Below are 25,339 nucleotides of genomic sequence, written 5' to 3'. Positions count from 1 at the left end.
CAATAAAGTAAATATCACAACAAAGTGAGTCACATGAATTTTTTTGGTTTCCCAGTGCAATACAAAAGTTATGTTTACACTATACTGTAGTCTATTATGTGCAACAACATTGTGTCTAAAAAAAACAATGTACATACCTTAATTTAAAAATATGCTGAAGAATGTTAATAATCATCCCAACCTTCAGCATGTCATAATCTTTTTGCTGGTGGAGGGTCTTGCCTCAAGGTGGTTGGCTGCTGACTGAGCGAGGTAAGTGGTTGTTAAAGGTTAGAATGGCTGTGGCAATTATTAAAATAAGACAACAATGAAGTTTGCTACATTGATTAACTCTTACTTTCATGAAAGATTTCGCTGTACCATGTGACGCTGACTGGTAGCATTTTACCTACAGTAGAACTTTCAAAATTTCGGTCAGTCCTCTCAAACTCTGCTGCTGCTGTATCAACTAGGTTTATATAAAATTCTAAATTCTTTGTTGCCATTTCAACAACATTCAAAGCATCTTCACCAGGAGTAGTTTCCATCTCAAGAAACCACTTTCTTTTCTCATCTATAAAAAACAACTCCTCATTTGTTCAAGCTTTATCATGAGATCATGGCAATTCAGTCACATCTCCAGGCTCTACTTCTAATTCTGGTTCTCTTGCTATTTCCACCACATCTGCAGTGACAACTTCTACTGAAGTCTTAAACCCCTGAAAGTTATCAATAAGGGTTAGAATAAACTTCTACAAACTTGTGTTAATGTTAATATTTTGACCTCCTCCCTTGAGTCCCAAATGTCCTTAAAGGCATCTAAAATAGAGGATCCTTTCCAGAAAGTTTTTAATTTACTTTGCCCAGATCCATTAGAAGAACCATTATTATAGCAACTATAGACTTATGAAATGTATTTCTTAAATTATAAGACTTGAAAGTTGAATTTTCTCCATGATCCATGGGCTGATGAATGGATGTTATATAAGTAGGTAGGAAAGTAATGTTAGTCTCCTTATATATCTCCATCAAAGCTCTTGGGTGACAAGGTGCATTGTCAATGAGCAATAATGTTTTGAATGGAATCTTTTTTTTCTGAGTAGTAGGTCTCAACAGTGGGCTTGAAATATTCTGTAAACCATGCTGTAAACAGATGTGCTGTCATCCAGGATTTGTTGTTCCATTTACAGAGCACAGACAGAATAGATTTAGCATAATTCTTAAGGGCCCTAAAATTTTCAGAATGGTAAATGAGCATTGGCTTCAACTTAAAGTCACTAGCTGCATTATCCCCTAATAAGGGAATCATCCTGTCCTTCGAAGTTTTGAAGCCAGGCATTCACTTTTCCTTTCTAGCTATGAAAGTCCTAGATGGCATCTTCTTTCAATAGAAGGTTGTTTTGTCTCCAGTAATAATCTGTTGTTGAGTGTAGCCACTTTCATCGATTATCTTAGCTAGATCTTCAGGATAACTTGCTACAGCTTCTCCTTCAGCACTTTTATGTTCTGGAGATGGCTTCTTTCACTAAACCTCATGGATCATCCTCTGCTAGCTTTCAACTTTTCATCTGTAGCTTCCTCACCTCTCTCAGCCTTCATGGAACTAAAGACATTTGAGGACCCACTCCAGATTAGGCTTTGGCTTGAGGGAATGCTGTGGTTGGTTTGATCTTCTATCCAGACCACTAAAACTTTTTCCATATCAGCAGTGAGACTGTTTTGCTTTCTTATCGTTTGTGTGTTCACTGGAGTAGAACTTTTAATTCCCTTCAAGAACTTTTTCTTTGCATTCACAACTTGGCTAACTATTTGGCACAAGAGGCCTAGCTTTTTTCCTATACTGGCTTTCAACATGCCTTCCTCATTAAGCTTAATAGTTGTCTGATAGTAGATAGTAGGGCATATTCCAGAGGCATCCTGCCCCACCTGGGAGGAGGGAATGCTACACAGAGAGGCCAAGAAGAATCTCAACAGACAAGCCTTGCTGGGTTTTCCACCTCAGTCTACTCTCAATAGATCATACCCTTTTTGTTCCATTACTACATGTCTGGCCATTCTTTATCAATCCAGGCATAAAATAGTCTTTCCTGGGTTTGGAGGGGGTCCTTTTTTGGGGGGGGGAAGCTCCCGTGTCACATAAAACTTTGGTTAAATAAATTTGTTATGCTTTTCTATGTCTTTTGTTATAGGAGTGTTGGCCATGACCCTTATGATGGGTGAGCAAAGATACCACAGTTTTACCACCCTTACAGATACATACTATCAACATGACTCACCATGTTGATGTTAACCTTGATCATTTGGCAAAGGTAGTGTGTGTCAGGTTTCTCAAACTGTTAAATGATTTCATCACCCTTCTATACTGTACTCTTTGGAAAGAAATCACTATGTGCCACACTTAATGAGTGGAGAGTTATGTACCACCTTCTTGATGGTGGAGTATCTACATAATTATATGAAATTCTTTTTCATGGTGGATTTATGTATTTCCCTCCATTTATTTATTAATTAATTCATTTATATCACTATAGACTCATCTACATTTATTTTATACTTTGGGTTACAACTCAATACTACCTTATTTTGTGGTTAAAATTGTTCCAACTCTAGTCAATAGGAGCTATTTCAGTTGGCTCTTCAATCCCTTTGACGTATCTCTAACATTGTGAGTTGATGTTTCCTTGAACACTTGCTTACTTCCTGGCACTACAAGATGATCCATAGTTATCTTGTATATTTCTTGTCCCAGCCTTAGAATTTGCCATTTCTCCAATGAACCCTGATTCCCTCTATTGCAGAATATTTCTTCTACTATGTCTACTTTTTCTTTTTCTGGTATTACAATTATTCATGTGTTACATCTTTTGAAATTATCCTACAGTTCTTGACTTTTTTTCTTACTCTTTTTTTCCTGTTGCATTTTAGTTTGGGAAGTTTCTATTGACCTATCTTCAAGCTCACTGATTCTTTTCTTGGCCGTATCAAGTCTAGTGATGAGTTCACCGAAGGTATTCTTCATTTCTGTTATGGTGTTCTTTGTTTCTAGCATTTCCTTTGATTCTTTCTTGTAGTTACTATTTCTCTGCTTACATTATTCATCTTTTTTATGTTGTTTACTTTTTCTATTAGAAATATTATTCTAACATTAATTTTATATTATTCACAATTTTTTTAAAAAGTCTGTGCCTGATAATTCTAAAATCTATATCATATCTAAGTTGGGTTCTGATGATTATTTTCTCTTCAAACTTTCTTGTATCTTGCCTGCTGGCATGCCTTATAATTTTTTATTAAAAGTCAGTCATGTTTTATTAGGTAATGGGAACTGAGGTAAATAGGCCTTCAGTGGGAAGATGTATGTTAATCTGGCAAGGAGTTCGACTGTGTTTAATGTTTGTTGTAGTTATTGTTGTAGTTTTGAGGTCAGAGGCCTCAAATTTCACTAGTGTATTCATTTTCATCTCCACTCTTGGTTTTGAGCTTCCCTGTACATTCTTCCTTAGAGATAGTTTGTGTCTTGCAGCTCTTTTAGCTGTCATCACTGTTATTATACTGGAGTTTGTCAGTACGGTGGTAAAGTATGAGGAAAGGGGTGTTCAAATATTCTGATTAAATTGCAGTCTCTTAGTGGACCAGTGTCTTGGGGCTGTGACGACCTTCACAAGTGTTTCTCTTATGGTATAACTTTTTTTTTTAATCTGTTCCTACTCCCTTCCCTAGCATTCCTAATTTATTTTCTTGGAGTCCTGACTCCTGTGGTCTATGTTTATTTCCTCTTAGGTGAGAAATAAAAGACTGGGAGAGGCTGGACTGAGAAGAATTGTTTTCCTCTAGCTGGGTTAAGGCTCTAGCAGTCATTTTCCCCAGATTATAGGGCATTTAAATGGAAAAGGTCTGGACATATTTCACAGTGATCATTCTCCCCCTCCCATGACAGAGCCGGGAAGAGATCTTTTTCAGATCTTCATTACAAAAATCTGGTGGATTTCCTGGAGGCAAAACTGAAAAATATGTGGTGAGTCTACAGCCCAGGAGTTTCTGTCACCACTGGTCTAGACACAGTGTCGCAGCTGTGCATCGAAGTGTTTCAGTTCCTGGGGGGCAGACCTCAGCTGTGCTCTTCTCCACGCGTTTCTCTCTCCAGTTTGGGGGTTGGCAGTTTCTCCTACAGCCTCAATTCCCTCATGGGTCCAAGAAAAGATGTTGATTTTCAATTTGTCCAACTTTTTCTTCTTTTAAAGATGAGAGTGACCAGATTCTTTACATGTCAGCCCTGAAGCCAGAAGTCCCATGTCAGTTTTATTCATAAAACACATCTCTTCATATTTCCATTTGTGATCATCTTTACTGTCTTCTGATTTCTCTATTGTGAATTTCACTATTATTCAGATGTCCAGAAAACTGTCCAGATTCAGCCTAAATGAATCTTTGATAAGAAGATAATATTTTTCTGAAATGTCAGTAAATTAAACATTAGTATTCTGATGTGAGCCATTCTAGACATGGTTTGGCAAAATTAACTGAAGATGAGAACCACTGATGAAGAATTTAATCAAGATTAATACTTTCATTTTAAAAGGTTGATGAGGGACATGAGTGCATTTAATATTAATAGTTTCATCCATTAAATCTTTTGCTACTAAGAATTGATGTCCTTGTCCTACTTAGGTAAATAATTTTTATTTTTTGGCAGTAACAAAATTACTTACGAATTGAACTATAGCAGTGATTTTTCTCAATTGACAAAAGGTACAATTTTTGCCTCAACCCCTTATCTAATGGCTCATTGTATATTGGACTGTTCCTTATTCAAAGTTTGACAGGGGTGAGGGAAGGATTAATTATCAGACAGCCCCCTTTTCATTAAAAAATAGATTAACCAGTTGAAAACACAGTTTAATACAAATAAAATGTCTTCTAAACCATTATCTATAATACAATTTTATTTTTTGATTAAATACATATAGAATGTTATGTATTCATATTTCTAAAACTATATATAATTAAAAAATAAAGCAATTACATGTGATTTTTTTCTTTTCTCCTTTTTGCATGTTTGTATTTTCTAAATTTTACATAATGAAAAGGTAATGCTTTTGTGAAGAGAAAAAAATGTAGAAGTTCAAACAAAATGACTAATTCATAAAATTATAGGACTTGAATAGAATTTGGAGTATAATTTTTAAGCCAATTTCTAATTTTTTCAGTTGAAGAAACTGAGACACAGAAAAACCAATCTTTTTCAATCTTCTTCTTTCTCATTTCTGCCTATCAGAATAGTAACCATCAATAAAGACCCTTCTTAAATGTGCATGGCTTTGGCATTTCTATTATAGCATATCTTATGTCTGTTAGCAATTTTAAAGTTCTTCCAGTATGACAATAATGATGAGTAGGAGGATGAGCTGTGGGAAGGAGGATACCTTTTGCTTCCCATCTGTCAAGCACTTAGCTATGTATCTTGTGTTATTTTAACTAATCTTCACACTACCTTCATGATGTGGGCATTATTGTCATTTTGCAGATAAAGAAAAAGAAAATCAAATAGTTTAAGAAATTTTACAAATCTTCATTGTCACAACCTGTGAAATTCAGATTTTTACACAGGTCTATGTGTAACTTGACCTACAGTAGATGCTCAGTAAATACATGATTAATAATTGAGCTAATTCAGGGAACATTTGGTATTCATAGACCAGATTTTTAGTGTTTATCAGTGATACCTTAATTAACTCACAATTAAAAACCAACTTTGACCATAAGTAGTGTTTGACATCCAGATTCTCTAAGTAAGCAATTGTTTTCTGTCATGGAAAAAATAATGACTACTGTTGCTGTTTGACTTCCTTGTTCTCTTCTTTATTGTACTTCACATGTTAAAACTCCTTTTCCAAATTTTTATTTTTTTGTTTGAAGCATTGTCACTTTCATTTTTAGACACTACCTTCTCTGTGATGTACTCACCTTTTACCTCCTCGCTTAAATTGTATAGCTAAGTAACAATAGCTTACTTATTTAGCACTTTCACAAAAAAATATCACATTGGATAATGCCTTTGGAAACAGGTAGAACTGACATTATTACTCTCATTTTACAGATGGAGAGGTTAAGTGTCCAAATTCAGTGATTTGCTTAGAGTCATACAGCTATTAAAATGCTGAGCTGGGCCTCAAGGAGAGTTCCCTGGCTCCAGATCTAGTGTTCATTCTTCTATGTTATATAACTTGATAACACAAAGCCATTCTTTTTGTCATACTTTTAATGGCCCACTATAAATTTGCCTGCAACTTGAGATTCTACTCCATTCTTGCTTTATTTTGTTGATCCCTTAATTTGTTAGCTATTTTGTCAATCAGAGTTTTTAATTGCATACAACAGAACAAACTCTAGCTGATTTAAACAGGAAAAGGATTTGCTGAGAGGATTTTAGATAGCTCTCAAAATAATGGGGAAGCAGGTTCAGAAATGGGTGGGAACACAGGAAAGGGGTAGCAGCAAAGACATCTGCCAAAACTATGCTGTAGAACACAGGATACCCCTGGACAATAGATTCCTTTGCTGATACATCCGGCTTTACTGCCCCTGAAAACTAAATGTTGTAGCCACTACCGCGGCCCACTACCAGAATGGTTTCCCATTATCCTTGCTTCTTTGTGTCACTATCTTCTATTTCAAACTCATAAATGGGAATGTCTGATTGCCTGAATATTGATCATATGGTCATATTCTAGGATCAAGGGAAGCTGGGAAACCAAGTACAAGTAATTTAACCTCTATAATTGGAAATGAGATCTGTCTCCCATCAAAACTCATTATACATACACTTCACCAAACACAACACAGAGGTTGAAATAATTGAAAACACCTCACCAAGGCCAAAAAAATGGTCAAATTCCAGTACTATTTCCAATTTATTTTTATATGTTCTTTCTTTAGGCTAACTTTCTTTGCCACAGGAAATACATTTAATTTACAACTATGACTCAACTGTCACTCAGCCAATAATGACCCTTGCTCTGCATCATTCTGAAGGTTCAAAACTTGTTGTATAATTTAAATTCATCTCTAAGAAATTCTTTTTTCAAAGTTACCCTCATACTTTTTTCAAATGAGTGAGCTTCTTCAGGGTTTGAAAGAATGAACTCATACTTTACAAAAATATTTTGAAACATAAAGAATATATTCAGCATCTTTAGAGGTCTTGGGATTTTAATATATATGACTTGTTATTTTACTTTAAGAATTTCAATTTTTTACAAACGTATTTCTTAATCTGAATAACCATTTCCTCTGCAGCATTTTTGAACAGTGGCTCCGAAGGCACCGTCCTCTTCAAGAAGTTTATCCAGAAGCCAATGCACCCATTGGGCATAATCGGGGATCCTACATGGTTCCTTTTATACCTCTTTACAGAAATGGTGATTTCTTTGTTTCATCCAGAGATCTGGGCTATGATTATAGCTACCTACAAGATTCAGGTATTTATTTCCTTTTATTTTTCATAGATGAGAAAACAGAGGCTTACATAATATAAATAAATTGTCCCAGGCCATTTACCTGGTATATTGTATAGCCAAACCATGATATAGGAATAAGAGGAGAGCCTATATTTTATCAACCTTGTTCTGCATTTTGGCGGACCATTAGTTGAACAGATATAAGTTTGACTGAACTTTTTTTAATCATGGGATCACTAAGAACGGGGAATTTTGCAAAGGATGGAGGGGCTTCCTATGAGTCAAAAAGTGGGGCAGTCTCAAGTAACATGTTTTTCCTCCTTCTATAAAAATCACAGTACTTAAAGAAAGGAGCTTATTGGTAACAATTTTGCAAAGTGTCTCCATTTAGGACTTTGTGATTTGTGTCCATTTCCATTTCCAGAGCATTTCATGGGCTTATACTTTTGAACATGCTGTTGTTTTGGCCTGAATTCTGATTCTATTTCTCCATTTGTCAAATTCTCAGATATAAAATCATTTTGCACATATACATGGTCATGTTTAATCACAACTTAGAGTTGTACCGTAATTTTTCTATGTATGAATCTGTCCACTTTCCACCTGGGTTGTGAGCCCCACAAAATCTAAATTTGTCTTGCAAGCCTCTCTATTCTAAGTATCAAATAATATCTGATATGAACTAAAATTAGTTAATCAATTTGAGTGCAAGTGATGTTTATCATGAAGGGTCATGCCTCAACTTATAAAAGCGAAGCTTGCTAGAAAATTGTCACCCCCCCCTTAATACCCAGGTCATTTTTATATATGTATTTAAAATCATTTTTCAAGTATTCTATCATGCCAGGTGTTTTTAGGTGGCCTTATTGGATTTATTTATTCTTTCCACATACATTTATTGAATAACTACTTTGAATAAGACATTGTCTTAGATGCTGTGGACACAGTGGTAAACAAATAATATAGTTTCTATCTTCACAGAGCTTATAACAGAAGAGAAAGATCTTCAATGGCTACTTGCCTAATGACTCTTTTATTTAGAGATGTGCCAATATTCAGGGGTCAATGAAGTGATATTTCAGACACTATCAATATGACAGGTAGAATTAACTCGTTGCTAAAGGGGACATGATTATGGATTTTGGCTATATCGTTAGAATAATAGAAGGCCCTGATGAATTTTAAGCAGATTATAATCAAATTTGAATTTTCAAAAGATTGCTGTTGCTGCAGTATGTAGAAAATTTTGTGGCAGTTTCAAAACATGTAGAGAGGCCAGTGAAGATGCTGTTATAAGAGTCCAAGGAAAAGTAAAGGTCGTTTGGATTGCAGTGGTGGGAGGAGGAAGGGAGAGACAAAGCATGAAAGAACTTGACATTATTTTGAAGACAAATCTACAGAACTTGGCATATGATTTATATACGAGGTGAGGAAGAAGGAGGTGTTAGGGATGCCTCTTAAGCTTTTTGGCTTGTGAAACTAATAATGGTAGCACGATTCACTGAGATAGTAAAAAAAGGAGCAGGGCCAGACATGGAGGGAAACCCATTGTTTTATTATACAGTGCAACAGGGTGGTTTGAGACATCAGGGGAAATATGTCTCTTGGGCAATTGGATATACAGGCCTGGCACTCGGAAGAGGTGTCCAGCCTCAGATCCTAACGTGAGAGACATCAGCATGTAAATTATCTCAGCTAATCTTTAAAAGCCTGTGTAGTAGTGATTTTTGTTCTGTTTTACAGGTAAGTAAATTGAGAATTTGAAAGATAAAGTGACTAATTCTAAATTACAAATCTAATAAGTGGCAAATATTGAATCCAAAACTTATAATCTCCCTATCACTCCACAGAAGGGAGGGTTCCCTTTAGCTCCTATATTGTCTTCTACACAGATGCTGCACCTCATTGTTACTTCCCTGGTATCCAGATGGGTACATTTTACTGCAAAAGGCAACAAAAATCACTGGATGAGTGAGGAGAGAGGAGCCTCAAAGAATCGTATTGGAGGCTTGAAGATATTTATTTCTACTTAAATTTTTTAAAATGAAATTGATTTGAAATTCTTTAGGCTACTTTTCACACAGCTGTGAATTTACATAGTTAATTTTAGAGAAGTTTGACTTTAAAATAAGCAACAGCAGCTACTAGGGAGGGTGAGGCAGGAGGATCACTTGAGCCCAAGAGTTTGAGACCAGCCTGGACAACATAGTGAGCATCCGTGTCTTAAGAAAAAAAAGACAATAGCAATTGCCTGTTTTCTACACTATGAATTATTTATTCTATATTATTGCTTCTGTTCTACTTCCAAGGAGTTCAAAATTTATCTCTATTCATTGCTAAATTTTAAGGTTACTCAAAAAATCTTTTAAAATTTTCTGATATAATTTTGTTCAAGGGGATCATTATTCATCATTTAGGTACTCATGTTTATAATTACTTAAGTGCTTTCTGTAAAAAGGCAGCTGATGTCTGGCATTTGTCAAACATTTTCTCTTATTGAATTTAGTGATGCTTTTGAAAATTGAGTAGCTGGTGATTTTCTTTTATGCATAACTGATTAAAAGGTGAGACCAAAGAGCTTTGGCAATGAAGATTTGTGTCCTCAATGCTATTGGTAAAATGTAATCTTGCTTTCTGTGTAGTAATGCTCTGTTCAGAGCTTCTTTCTTCACGTATATTCCAAAAGAGCTAGAAATTTGATTTTTAAAAGGAAAGGGGGAGGTCATGTTGACAGTAACTGTAGTGTCTAATTCTGCAAATGGAATTTGACGAAGCTCCTATCATTCACAGATTTGTTCAAAAACTATGCTTAGTTATGTGTATTCCTGTGTGCATATTGTTTCTTTCTCCCTGCGATGGCTTGCCATCAACATCACATGCTCCAGTCCTAACTCATTCTTCTGCTCAGTGGGATAGTCTTCCGTGATGCCTTCCCTGATTTTACAGACAGATGTAGGAGGTTGTTTTCCCCGTGATCCCACTGTATCTTTTACATGCTTTCATCAGAACAACATTACTCGTGAAATGATGTGTTTACCTGTCAGTCTCTTTTTTCAGTTATTGTTTCCTTCATGAAAGGCACTCTGTCTTATTTATCTTTTTACCCTCAGTGCCTGGGCTGTCACCTGGCATATAGTGTGCCTCAGTGACTATTTGTTTTATGAATAAATGAATGAATAAATGAATAGAAAAATGAAAGGTAAAGCAAGACATAGTACTTGTTCTCAAGAGCTTGTGACTAGCCTGAAAAGTACGACATACATGTAAATAATTATGATATATGGACGGTTATGCCAAATGTCACAAGGGGGCAAAGAAAGAAATAATCTGAGAATCCAAAAGACAGAACTGAGCTGAATCAGCAATCCAAGCAGTTTTGAGAGAAAAAAAAAAAAAACTCTCATGGGAAACTGGTTAAGTTAAAATATTGCTGAAATTATTATGGAACAACAAGAGTCAATAATAGTTATAAATTGCTTTCTAGATGGTAGGCATTGTACCAAGAGCTATACATAAACTGTCTAGTTTAATCATTACAGGCAAACTTTCTAAGCTACAGACTCTTAATTCATTAAATTAGAGCAATGATCCCTAACTATGTCATGTGTTTGTTGTGGGCAAGTGAATGCACTTTGGAAATAATAGAGCACAAAATAAACAAAAGACTACATGATTATTTTGAAAAGAATGGGTTACAAAAAAAATGGGACTTTACGTAAAGATTATAGGAAACTTATGACATTAAGAAAGAATAAAGAAGTGCACTGTTGGGGTGCAAAAGCAGATAGCTGAGAAAGAAAAGTCTGAATTTTAGTTTAAAACCATTGGGATCAAAGAGGGATTCGAAGAGGACAGTCCCTTGTTGACAGTAAAAATTGAGATCACTTGGGATGAATTGAAGGAAAAAAATAATAAGGGAAACTAGTGAACAGAAGGACAGACAGAAATAGTACTTAAATGCTGTGAAAGCACTTGAGTTGAGCCTTTAACAATAAAGAAAATAATATTTATTATGCAATTTCAATGTACCCTGTACTTCGTTAAGCATTTTAAATGTACTGTATATTGAAGTGACTCATAGCAATCTAAGCTATGTGTAGTATTCCCATTTTTAAAATAATTTTTAAATAAATCGATGGTTTGGGATGGCTCACTAACAGTCTGTCTGTATTCCAGCTAAGCAAGAAAGAAACGGTAAAGGGCAAAGACAGTTTTAAAGGGAACTGCCCAAAAGTTGTATTTATTATTTTTGCTCTCCACTTGAGTCACATAGCCATAACTTGCTGCAAGGTAAGCCCAGGATACACTTTCTTCTTTCCACTCTATCACAAAATGGATTTAAAGTACTTTCTATATATATTCAATAATATATGTTTTATATACATTATACAGCACCTTCTATAAAGAAATTGCTTTTTTATAGAGCATCTATCTGCTCTTATTGAGCTAACAGTAAGCAAAGACTTCTTCATTTATTCAAATTTTATAGCTTCATAGATAGATTCTACATTATATTGACATAACGTTAAAACATCTCTCCTTAACTTCTATGTGCCTTAAATATGTAGCTGATAGTGAGAATAAGATTTGTTTTTCATTATATTTATTTTTAGGTTAAGTGTTAATGTACAGGGAAATTTAATTTATATACTCTTATCCAACAATAATCTATTCCTTTTAACACATATTATCTGATTGTGGATTTCTTAAATATATAATTACATTATATATCAATTATTTCAGGTACTTTTTAGTATCACACTTTCTAATTTTATAAATAAAATACATTCATTTTACATTTTGGAAAATTGAAAAAGAGAATAAACACAAAATAAAAATCACCTATAATCCCCCTACTCAGATTAATTATCTTTTGTCCTTTTTTTAGTTTTATTGTAATTTTTCTTATATTTTTCCACATATATGTAAGCATGTTATTAAATATATGTTTTAATTAATTTTATTTTATTAAATATTATATTCATGTTGTTTTATAAGTCAAAGAGTGCTTCAAGTCCTATAACAAAAGGTTTATGCCCCTAAATCAACTACCATAATTCTTTAAGATATTTATGCTAATATTCACCTCATATTTGTAAATAACAGGCAATATTACTATTTATCAATTCATCATTTATCTCTGGTATTTCTCATATATAAATAATAATTTTAACTCTCTTACAGCCCTCTTTTTCTTTCCTCCACCTTTTCAGTATAGTATTATCATTATTAGGGGTCGACATCTAGGATTTTCATTATATTTACTATTTAAATATTATTCACAATTGAACCAAATAATATGCTATGATTACATTTCCTTTCTTACATTATTTTTCTCTTGGGGTTAATCCTTTATCTTTTTACTTGTTTTTAAATTACCCATCACTATTTACATCAAATTTTTAAGAAATAATTGCAAATATCACCTTATAACATAGGGAAATACGGGTGATTTATAATTTTTTTCCCCCTTGGATGACATTCTTTGTATAGCTCTCCTCTTCCCATTCCACAGCTACCACTGTGGGACATTCCTTCGCCATATCTTCTGGGGCCAATTACATATTCAGTCATTCTGTAGAAGTTTTAATTCTCTCCTATGTGTTTCAGACATAGCACCAGATGCCAAGATTATGTTAATGATTAAAACATAACATTGGCTTTCAAGGAGTCAGTTCAATAGAAAAGATATTCATAGAAGTAGATATTAATAATTGGAATATAACATGATGAGTGCAATAATGGAGGAAATGCTAAACTTATATAGGTATTTAAGGCTTATTAACTGACTATAAAAGAAGCTCATGGCAGTTGAGGAGATGAAACCTGACCTTATGAAACAATTCAAGAATAGGGTAAGGGAACCTGGTAAGTATAATACATTATTTCTGAAGTATATGTCCTGAGTTATTAAAATTAAATTATTTCAGAGGTGGGAAAGTATTTATAGGTAGTAGTAGTTAGGGTTGTTATCCCTCCTCTATGGCATTTTGTTATGTGATTGGAAGCAACATAAATAATCAGAATGCTAAAAATTTTGCCTTGCTCAGAATTATTTTTAAAAATACTTGGTTAGGCCAGGCGCAGTGGTTTGCACCTGTAATCCTAGCACTCTGGGAGGCCGAGGCAGGAGGATCGCTTGAGCTCAGGAGTTGGAGACCAGCCTGAGCAAGAGCAAGACCCTGTCTCTACTAAAAAAAGAAAAATTAGCCAGGCTTCATGGTGCACACCGGTAGTCCCAGCTACTCGGGAGGTTGAGGCAAGAGGATCACTGAGCCCAGGAATTGAGGTTGCATTGAGCTATGATGATGCCACTGCACTCTACCTGGGGCAACAGAGCACGACTCTGTCTATAAATAAATAAATAAATTTGTTTAAGTCTGTTGTTTTAAGATTTAAAATTATGACCCCCATGAATACAGAGATTGTTCAAATGCCCTGGGGTTCTTGGAAGCCTCTAAGATTACTGAGCATTTGCTAGTACTATAGTCAGTTAATGGTTGTCAAATAACTAAAAGACAGAATTATTGAATGGTTAATGATACAACAATGTCAGAATTGTTATACGATCAGCAGAAGGAGGTGTAGAAATAATAGATAAAATTTAATTGAGTGCACATTATCTACCAGGCACTGAATAATTTACAGAAATTTTCTGTAAAATTAAAACATCCCAACAAGGGGCTATCCTTTTCCTTTTTTCCTGATGAAGAAACCGAGGATTTGGAACACTAGGTATAAATTTCCTAAGTTTTATTGCTAGTAAATAGCAGAACTGGCATTTAAACCCAAGTGTCTGACTCCAATGTAGTATGAAAGAATGATGATGATGGTGATGACGATAATAACAACAGAAAAAACAGTGGGATGTCTTTCTATTTCAGACCCAGACTCTTTTCAAGACTATATTAAGCCCTTCTTGGAACAAGCCAGTCGGATCTGGCCATGGCTTCTTGGGGCAGCCGTGGTAGGGGCTGTCCTCACGGCCATGCTGGCAGGGCTCACCAGCCTGCTGTGTCGTCACAAGAGAAAGCAGCTCCCTGAAGAACAGCAGCCGCTCCTCATGGAAAAAGAGGATTATCACAGCTTGTTGTATCAGAGCCACTTATAAAAAGGCTTAGGCAACAGAATGGGGCCAGAAAGCCAGACCTCATGTTAACTCGAGGTAACGTCCAGGTTTCCAGGGGATATCCCGACAGAAACCCATAGTATTTGTCAGCAAAGACCATTCTCAGAATTGTAACCTAATACAAAGTGTGCCCTCCCTCCAACCTGGGTAGAACACACCTGTATTTGTCTTGCTGTTTTTGTTCATCCCGTTTTACAATTTTCCTCAAGCCCATAATTCCAAGGAATGGATGCTACTTGGTAATGAGGAATCGTTACTTGTATCTAAATTAAACTGCTCTTATTAAAAAGTTGAATAATTTTCATTTTTGCCTCCTGATTATTTAAAGATATGTTTCTTTTTTATTGCCCCCTTTGGTTTTAATAAAGTAGTAACAAATGTACATTAACTAACTCCTTAAAGCTTGAGAAATACATTTTTATTCTCCTCAGAAAGCATGATATTTTCCCATATTTCACATTTCTGCCCCAAAATGCATTATGGACTTCGATCATCAACTCTTTCCTGTTGCAGTTCTAACTATACTCTTGAGGGTTACTGAGAACAAGGGCTCAGCCTCTGTAACACATCCAGCTAAGTGCCTGTCTCAAGATGTGTCCACTAAATATTTTGATGATGATACTTGTAAGTATACTAACATCTTTTTGCCTTCTAAGAAGTATTTTATTAGAAAAAGTTTAAAATGCTACAAAACACTTGAAGGTTGAGAATAATTACCTGAATATGAACCTGTCTTCAATTCTAGTAAAAGCACTTATTTCCATTTTCCTTGGCTATTAAGACTTTAAATTGGGGTGTTCAGGTAATCCCACTACTTGAATTTTTGGGTCCTGGTGGTTTTTAAAAATAGTTCAATTGCTATTACATTTGTATTCTAGCTATGCATAGCAAAGGAGATTAGGTCTAGTGGGTGGAAGTAATGGGGCCCATTTTGGCTCAATAAAAGGAAAAGCTGTCCAGTACTCAGAGAAGTCCAAAATAAAAATGGACATCCTTGAAAAATTAGTGGCTGCTGCTGGAGTTCTTCAAATAGCTGGCTGAGTGGTTAATTTGACTTGGATTCCATAGAGAAAATTTAAGAATTGGATCTATAGTAATATTTATTTTTTTATTTCAAAATGTTAAGGGGGACAAATATTTTTGTTACATGGATAGCTTTTGTAATGTTTGAGTCACAGCTATAAGTGTGCCCATCACCCAAATAGTGTTCATTGTACCGTTTGGTAGACTTTTTTTCCCCTCCTCTCCCTCCCCCTCTCACCCCACTTGATTTCCAATGTGTTTTACTTCCTTCTGTGCACATGTGTTCTCCTCAGTTAGTTCCAATTTAATAGAAAGTACATGTGTTGTTCCAACCAAATTGTTGCAAAAGGCATTAATTCATCCTTTTTATGGCTAAGTAGTACTCCTTTGTATACATATACTACATTTTGTTAATCCACTCATGAACTGATGGGCATTTGGTTGATTCCGCATCTCTGCAATTGTGAATTGTGCTACAATAAACATTCTAGTGCAGGTGTCTTTTTGATAAAATGACTTCTTCTCCTTTGGGTAGAGACTCAGTAGTGGGATTGCTGGATCGAATGGTAGCTCCACTTTTAGTTCTTTGAGGAGTCTCCATATTGTTTTCCATAGAGGTTATACTAATTTGCAGTCCCACCAACAGTGTAAAAACGTTCCTTTCTCTCTGCATCCACGCCAGCATAGGGCTCGTAACAAATCTCTCCCCACTCAAAAGCAAGGCCAACCATGCTCTATAAAAAGTTGCCCTGCCACAGTATTTCAGGGTCTTTTATCTGATTCTTCTTTCCACCCTCTAACCAAACTCATTTGCTCTGTCCAGGTGTCCTCAGTTTCTACAGTTTCCTTATGCCTAGTTTGTGCTTCTCAGCTCAGGATTTTTAAATATGTACTTTACTTTGACTACTTTTTTTTATTTCCAGGCCTCACATGTGAACACCCTGCTTTCTCTGTCCCTTGATACTGTGCTTTTAAAGATGGACCTACTCAATCCAGGCTCCCAGAAACCTCCGTGGGTCTGGCACCTGAACCTCTATATCTCTGGGAAAGTGATTAAGAGGAGACCCATTGACATTTATGGTACCTTTCAACCACAATATTTTATAATTCCTATAAGGTCTGAAGCATAGAATTCTGATGGTTTATGAATGCATTTAAAAATGAATCGACTGAAAAATTTGAGCTCTTGAAAATGTCTTTAGCTAGATAACACTGGCCTAAAGTCAAGACCACATAATTTTTAAATGATTATTTTTCACTTAGTCCTATTTGAGATTTCAAAGAAAGGCAAACATCTTCTTATCATACACATTGGTCAAGTTATTATGGCTAATATTTAAATTTACAATTATTTCTGAAGTTATCTCATTGATGATCAGAAATTACTAATAGTTAATATGCTCAGTAACAGAGCAGTAGTCATCCTCCAACTCTCATTAGTTGTCTGACTTAAGCTCACTTGTCTAATTTCTGATATCTAGTGGAGAAAAATCAGGCAAGGGATGGGGAGCAGCATGCTCATTGACACTGTGGAGATCTGTGGGATACAGGATAAATATTAGGGATTATATCCTTAATCTGGTACATAACCAGAAAAAAAAGATTTATTTTTTCTTTTCTTTTTTCACCCTATCCCGCCTCGAGAAAAAGATTTAAAACTGATCATTAGCAATAGCACCTTGGGATTCGAGTCAATTTAGTTGAGAATTGAAACTAGTAAAACTAAGAGCAAGAAGCAATGGGAAAAGAAATTTGGATAATGGTCTGTAGAAGATTCTGAAGAAGGAATAACAGTGATTAGGGGCATTTTAGTCTCAAAGCACATTTGCGTGGATGGGTCTGGCTCACCTAACAGAGATCAAGGTGTCTTGGACACTGCAAAGCAACTATGTGTGAGTCATTTATATAGATTGGACATGAAGGTGAGATTTTAGTCTAAGGTGGTATTTTTTAAGCATTTTTTCAAAGCATTTTAAATAAAAGTCCACCCAAGAAATTTTCATTGTTACTGACAGAGATCTGTATAAAGCCATTGTTTTTCTTTATCACAAGGCAATTCCCTTCTTTATCATTGCACCTCAACATAGAATATTGTTTTGTTCCTCTAGAGGCTCCAGGTATCTATTTGTATAGCAGCAACATCTATGATAAAACCACCATCACTTTGATTCCTTGTTTTTCTCAATAAGGCACAGAAATTACATGACTGATATTTCAAGATATCTGACAGTTTCATTAAATTCTAATCAACATTATATTCTATGGCTTTGTTTTTTTAGCATGGCTTTTATAGATTGCTTCATTTTCTGCTCTGATCTTTTTCCATTGCTACACTATAAGTCAGATTTTGTTACAGAAAGAAAAATAAGCAGCTGTCACTTTTTTTTTCTCTCTTCCTGTGTTTTGTTAAAAAAATTATTTTTAGTACTCAACCTTTCCAACAAGTCAAATATATAATTTTCCATCTGTAGAAATAAATATGTGACGGGTACAAGTCATTTCAGCCAGTGTCTCCAGCAGGCTGACAACTGACATTAATGATGGATGTTTTTAAATAGCCTTTTCCTTGTTTGATTGTGGGAACAGTTTTCTTTGTCACCATAAAAAGGGCTTCATTGGGTATACCTATTGTGAGCTTGTGCTATTTTGGAGAGCATGTGAGTAGAATAAAGTTCCACTCCCCCTCTGATTAGATTCCTTCTGAAAGCTGCTGAAATGCAAATGTAAAGAGAGGATGTGTGTTGTGTACACACACACACACACAGAGTTATATATATATTGTATTGCTTATTTTCAAAAGCATTTCACAGTTTATACAATGTAATGAAAATAAAAATGGCTATGGAAACTACTGAAACCTTAAGAATTTTCAAATCGTTCAGGTATTTAAAACCATATGGGAAGAATTTAAGTTTTTCTTTAAAAAAAAAAAAAAAACTTACCAAAACTCTATATGGTTCAAGTTTACCTTATTGTTTAATGAATTCTTTTCTTAATAGCCATGTAAGGAATTAGTCTTATGAATTCATGAAAATCTACCAATTTTTGTTTCATAATCATGATCATAAGGCATAGTCTCATGATTTCTAATTTTTTAATTAAAAATAAATACCAAAGATGTTACAATTTAGTGACTGGTTATGCTATTCGAAGAAATGTGCTAGGCATTTTATGTACATTAATTCATTTAGTCTGCATGTTTTCAATATGAGAATAAGTACTATTCATGTTTTCAAATGAGGAAACTGTGGCCGAGTTTCCATGTTTCAAGTAAGCAAACGTGCCCGAGTTTACATGTTTGCTCAGTAGTTTAGGTAATTTATCTGGGATTTGAATTCAGTTCTTCCTAGATGATCGTTAGTTATAAATTTAATTGTATTTTATTCAGTTATGTTGAAGGATAATAACATACCAGTTTTTTGCTACTAAACATTTGGTTTTTATGGAGTTTTGTTGTTGATGTTTTTGTTATGTTTAGTGTTGTAATGCATATCTTGGTGCATATGGCATCTGATTTCTCTTAAATTCTTTTCCAGGAATAGGTTCTCTGGGACAAAGCATATAAACACTTTTACACTTTTTCTATTGAATTGGCATAGTTATTTTGAAAGAGTTGCATAGATTTAAAATTCAACAAAATAAGGAGTCTAAAAATAAGAGATTAAAAATAACAAAGGTGAAAACAAAAAGGTGAAAATTTAGGAGAAGAAAGAAGAGTTGCAGCTCTGTTTGAGAAGAACTGACACCCTCATTGCCACCTGAATTATTGCTTCCTTTCATTGTTTTTTTTTTTTTTTTTTTGAGACAGAGTCTCGCTCTGTTGCCCAGGCTAGAGTGAGTGCCGTAGCGTCAGCCTAGCTCACAGCAACCTCAAACTCCTGGGCTTAAGCGATCCTCCTGCCTCAACCTCCCGAGTAGCTGGGACTACAGGCATGTGCCACCATGCCCAGCTAATTTTTTCTATATATATTTTTAGTCAGTCAGATAATTTCTTTCTATTTTTAGTAGAGACAGGGTCTCGCTCTTGCTCAGGCTGGTCTCGAACTCCTGACCTTGAGCGATCCACCCGCCTGGGCCTCCCAGAGTGCTAGGATTACAGGTGTGAGCCACCACGCTCAGCATGTTTCCTTTCATAAATCTATATCTTCTAAATTACAATGTCTATTTAATGGCCATTTTCTCTCTCTCAAATTAGAAGAAAATTCAGACTGAAACCATCTTAAAGAGAGAGGGAATTGCATGCATGTTAATCAATACCAAAATAAGATATTTTCAGAAATGTATACATCATGTCTAGGTAGAAAGGTGTGTGTGTGCCTCAAGCTATTAGGATCATGTAGGAATAAAAACAGCAAAACCAGAAATCCACAGTTGGAAGCATAAAAGACAAGGAATCAAAACAGTCTATGAATGAAAGCAGAGTCAGGGGCCAGGCACTGGGATAGACAAGAGATTAAGTTACAGAGGTAGAGAAAGCTGGAAAGGGCCTGGATACTGTGCCCCAACACTGAGCTCCACCTAGGAGCTCTGTGCTGCTTTTCAAGCGAGTACTACATTCTGCCGGGGATTTTATCAGTCTTCCTTATCAGACCATGTCATTTTTAAACACTCTTGCAAGAGTAATTGTAAAGAATAGATGTGTTTGTGCATATGTATATGTGTGTCTAGAGAGAGAACGAGAGAAAGAAAATAGAAAAAAACTACAGGGAAGACTGAAATATTTTCTCCTCTCTCCAATAACAAAAGAGAGCTTTATTGCTGATTGTATTGGTTTTTCTATTGCTGCTGCAGTAAATTACCACAACCATAGGGGCTTAAAACAATACAAATTTATTGTTTTATAGTTCTGTAAACCAGAAGTTTTATCTGAGTCTGACTGAGCTAAAATCAAGGTGGCAGGAGGGCTATGGCTTGTATGGAGGCACTAAGGAAGTATCATTTCCAGCTTTTGGAGGCCATCTGCATACCTTGTAGCCCCTTTCTTCCATCTTAACCAGGCACTTTGCATTATTCTGGCCATTCTTCCATAGTCACATCTCCCTATGAATGGATTCCTCACTCAGTCTATTACTAGCAGTGTGTCCTCGTGTGTGCTATCTTACTTCTCTGTGCCTCAGTTTTATCATTGTTAAAATGCCAATAATAGTACTTTCCTCAACATGTCCTGAAGAAGAAATGCAAAGCCTTTATAATAGTGCATAAGTACTCAGTGTCATTATTTCACAAATTCTCATAGAGTGTGTTAACTTAGCATGTTATCTGTCTTAAAAAAGAGAGATGAAAATATAATCACACATTTTGCTTTTGAAAAATAATTTTGTATAATCGTGAATAGTAATATACCTACTTAATAAAATGATATCATGATAAATATAATCATACACTTTTAAGACAGAGTAACATTTGAGACATAGAAATGTTATTAATCATGCCAATAACAGATTCTTGGCTCAAAAGCAAAAGATGGCTATTAAACTACCTGTGCTGGCTGGGCACTGTGGCTCATGCCTGTAATCCTAGCACTCTGGGAGGCCGAGGCGTGTGGATAGCTTGAGGTCAGGAGTTCGAGACCAGCCTGAGCAAGAGCGAGACTCCGTCTCTACTAAAAATAGAAAGAAATTATCTGGACAACTAAAAATATATATAGAAAAAATTAGCCGGGCATGGTGGCGCATGCCTGTAGTCCCAGCTACTCGGGAGGCTGAGACAGGAGGATCACTTGAGCCCAGGAGTTTGAAGTTGCTGTGAGCTAGGCTGACGCCATGGCACTCTAGCCCGGGCAACAGAGTGAGACTGCCTCAAAAAAAAAAAATAAATAAACTGCCTGTGCCTGTGGCACTGGACTTGAAACTAATGAACACCCTGGGCCAACTGTCCATAGCAGGAGGAACTTCATTTTGAGCTGGAGAGTGACAGTTCACTGTTTTCTTATATTTTTTTATTTTTAATTATTATGAGTACTTACTGGTTATATATCTTTACAGGGTACATATGATGTTTTATTACAGTCACACAATGTGAATAAATCAAATCAGGGTAATTGGGGTAACTAACAGATTATTCACTTTTATTCATTCATTCAAGGAACAAGTATTTACAGGAGCACCTACCCTGTGTTGGCACTGTGCTGGAGATACAAAGGTTAATAAGATCTAGTCTCCATTCACAGTGAAGTCAGGGTATTTCAGGAGAGACAACTCTATAAGCAAATCGTTACAGTATTATAAGGACTATCATAAGGGAATATTTTAAGTCCTATAGGAGTAATGTAATTAATGCTATGGGGGACAATACAATCAGGGGAGATATAGAGGATTTCAAAGAGAAGTTGATAACTGAATTGGACTCATGCACATTTCACCAGGTAGAGGAGGTGAATAGTCTGAACAAAGGATGACATGAGGAAGGGCAAGTGTTGACAAACTATGGCCCATGGGCTAAATCCTACCTGCCAGCTGTTTTTGTAAATGAAGCTTTATTGGAACACAGTTACACTCATTCATTTATGTTACATGTCATCTATTGATACTTTCCTGCTACAGTGATAGAGTTGAGTATATTCCAACAGAAACTATATGGGCCACAAAGCCTACAATACTTTCTATATCACCCTTGACTGAAAAAGTTTGCTGTCCCCTGGCATAAACCAAATCAGAGAAATTCAGAGTAGCTGAAGAGAGATGAATGTAAGTATAAAATCATGAAAGAGAATTTCACCTTAACAATTGTGACAATAATAGTTCATTAGGATTTTTGTTATTCTACCCAGTTTTTAAAGATATAAAGTGCTTTGGTACAGATATTTATGTATATACACATATATATGTGTATATATATAAACACTCATACTGTAGCAGATATACATATATATACATATATTCATGCACATACACATACACATATGGATTAGAAATTATTGATAAAGTTGCAATATTGAAATATATAAACAAGGTATTTGGGATTATAGATAGGGGATTCTTTATTTTTCTACCAGAAAATCTACAAGTTTCCTACATTTTTGTTGTACTTATTTTCTTTTTATTCTCCACTGTTGTCATTAAGTGTCCTTCCTACTGTCAAGGGCCCAACTCTTCATAAGGTTAGGATCCCAACACTTCCAAACTTCCTGAGCCTTTACTCTACTAATTTTCCTCATTCTTTTCTGTGCCTTCAACTCTTCCCACTCTATAGGATCCTTAATATTTCAGCATTTATACATGCTCAACCTAAAAACAAAATTGCTCTCCATTAATATCACATTTCCACTCAGCTTTTGCCATATTTCTTGAGCAAACCAAACCCAAAGCCAGCAGAACAAAACAAATAACAAAAGTCAGAGCAAAACTAAATGAAGTGGAAAACAAAAAAATAATACAAAGGATCAACAAAACAAAAAGCTGGTTCCTTGAAAAGATAAACAAAATGGACAGACTTTTTGCTAGATTAACAAGGAATAGAAGAGAAAGGACCCAAATAAGCTCAATCAGAAATGAAATGGGAGACATTACAACTGATACCACAGAAATACAAAATATCATTGGGGGTGGGGGGAGGGAGGGCTAGCAAAAAGAAAAAAAAATCATCCGTGAATACTACAAAAATCTCTATGCACATAAACCAGAAAACAGAAAGGAAATGGACAATTTGTCCTGGAAACACACAACCCCCCAAGATTCAATCAGGAAGAAATAGAACTCCTGAACAGACCAATAATGACCAGAGAGATTGAAGCAGTAATAAAAAATCTTTCAACAAAAATACAACCCTGGACCAGATGGATTCACAGCCAAATTTTACCCGACCTGCAAAGAAGAGCTGGTACCCATACTACAGGAATTATTCCATACATCGAGGAGGAAATACTCTCCAAATCATTCTATGAAGCCAGTATTATCTTGAGACCAAAGCAAGAAAGGGCACAACAACAACAACAAAAAGAAAACTACAAACCAATATCCCTTTTGAATATAGATGCAAAAATCCTCCCCCAAAATACTAGCAAATTGAATTCAAAAGCACATAAAAAAAAATAACCAGACATGACCAAATGGGCTTCATTCTAGGGATGTGAGGATGGTTCAACATATGTAAATAAGTAAATGTGATTCGCCACAGAAACAGATGCAAAAACAAAGACCATATGATCATTTCAATAGATGCAGAAAAAGCATCCGAAAAAATCCAGCACCCTTTCATGATAAAAACCCTCAACAAACTAGGCATAGAAGAAACATATCTTAAAATTATATGACCAAGCTTCTTAACAGAGCTGTTTACATCTGAGGTCTCCACTGCTTTGTCTCAGTACTCCACCCACTCCAATCTGTTTTCTGTCCCACCTCAACACTGAAACTTTCCTTACCAAGGTCACCAATGGTGTCCATATTGCCAAATCAGATGACATTTTTGGTACTCATTTTACTTTATCTTTGGACACTTCTGAATGTAAAGTTCTGATTGCAAACTTCTGATTGCTCTCTTCTCTTTAAACACTTTTTTTTAAATGGTTTTTGGCAATAACCCACTTGTGGTTTTCCTTCTTTTTCCCTCTCTGCCTTTGCATTCTCAGCATCCCTTATAGTGTCAACTCTTCTACTTCTAGATATTAAAAATTTCTTAGTTGGGATTCTTTTAGAAACCTACTAAGGCAAAAGTTTATATATCATCTTTAGGGAATGCTTGCATATCTAATACCTCCAAGGGAGTAACAGAAGCAAGGTGTTAGAAATAAGAGAAAATGCAAAGCAATAGAAGCCTATGCCAACCCTATAGGGAGTTCTGGAACTAGGATGGATATGAATATATATACACACATGCGCACACACACATATACATATATATAAACACACATACATACATACATGCATATATTTAAATTTATTGTAAGGAATTGTCTTACACAATTATGGAGGTTTACTAAACAAGTCTGAAGTCTATAGGACAAGCATTTAGGAAGGGAAGATAACAAGCAAACTTTGCCTGGAACCCCAAGGACTTGAACTGAAACTAGTTGTTCACATATGGGAATTTCTTTACCCAGGGGAGGCTAAAACCCTCTTTGAAAGGCTTTTGAACCTATTAAGTTTCAGATTTCAGTTTAAATTATAGGTTCATCAATTTTCACAATTCACCTTAAAGTAATTACCCCCAGTCTTTCATTGTCTTTTGTCAGTGTCTATTTTCGTCTTTGTATTCATACATTGTCAGTTTATCGGTAGCACTCCCTGTGAACTTCTCAAACCCCTACATTATGCTTTATAGGTGCATTCCATTCTTCTACAAGCCCATTCCAATAACGCTGTGACATTTTTGACAACTGTTGACTATAGCATGCTAGGAGCTGTCCACACTGCAACTACTACTAGTGATGGAGTTTGCACTGCCAATTAACTGGTAGGTTATCCAGTAGCAAAATTCTATTCCAGAGACTGCCTCCTAAGGAGACTTTTGACACTAGCATCTTCAGTTGGGTTCCCCAGAAGTCTCAGGTGATACTACAGCAGGTGACACTACTGAAGCTGGGATGGTCTTTTCTAACTGCCCCACATCAAGGAAAGGAGCTTAAGTATTTGTTTTCCCGCCTTGTCTAGTCATTGTACGTGTGCTGCCCCAGGTGAAGAGGTATAAACTCAGGCAAAGGATTCCATTCTGTGAGCACAATTCCTGGGAAGGGACTCAGCTATGAGCAATCAGCAGCCAACACTGATAGCAGCTGGGAAACAAGTGTTTTGGCCCTGAAGGAGCAGTTTAT

The 25,339-nt window shown here is 35.6% G+C and overlaps 1 protein-coding gene across 1 annotated transcript in view; it reads left to right on the top strand.

Moving 5' to 3' along the window:
- The window catches only part of TYR (tyrosinase), a 77,852-nt gene extending 62,905 nt beyond the window's left edge, over positions 1 to 14,947 (top strand). The window contains exons 4-5 of the mRNA XM_045557156.1: positions 7,276 to 7,457; positions 14,321 to 14,947. Of these exons, the coding sequence (XP_045413112.1) occupies positions 7,276 to 7,457; positions 14,321 to 14,547 (409 nt within the window). The 3' untranslated portion in view covers positions 14,548 to 14,947. The remainder of the gene's footprint in view (positions 1 to 7,275; positions 7,458 to 14,320) is intronic.
- The last annotated feature ends 10,392 nt before the right edge of the window (positions 14,948 to 25,339 follow it).

The sequence above is a fragment of the Lemur catta genome, chromosome 7 (genome assembly GCF_020740605.2).
Source record: "Lemur catta isolate mLemCat1 chromosome 7, mLemCat1.pri, whole genome shotgun sequence".
NCBI classification, from domain to species: Eukaryota; Metazoa; Chordata; class Mammalia; order Primates; family Lemuridae; genus Lemur; species Lemur catta.
Note: the sequence above shows the minus strand (reverse complement) of the source record. Positions and strands in the feature narration are given on the sequence as shown.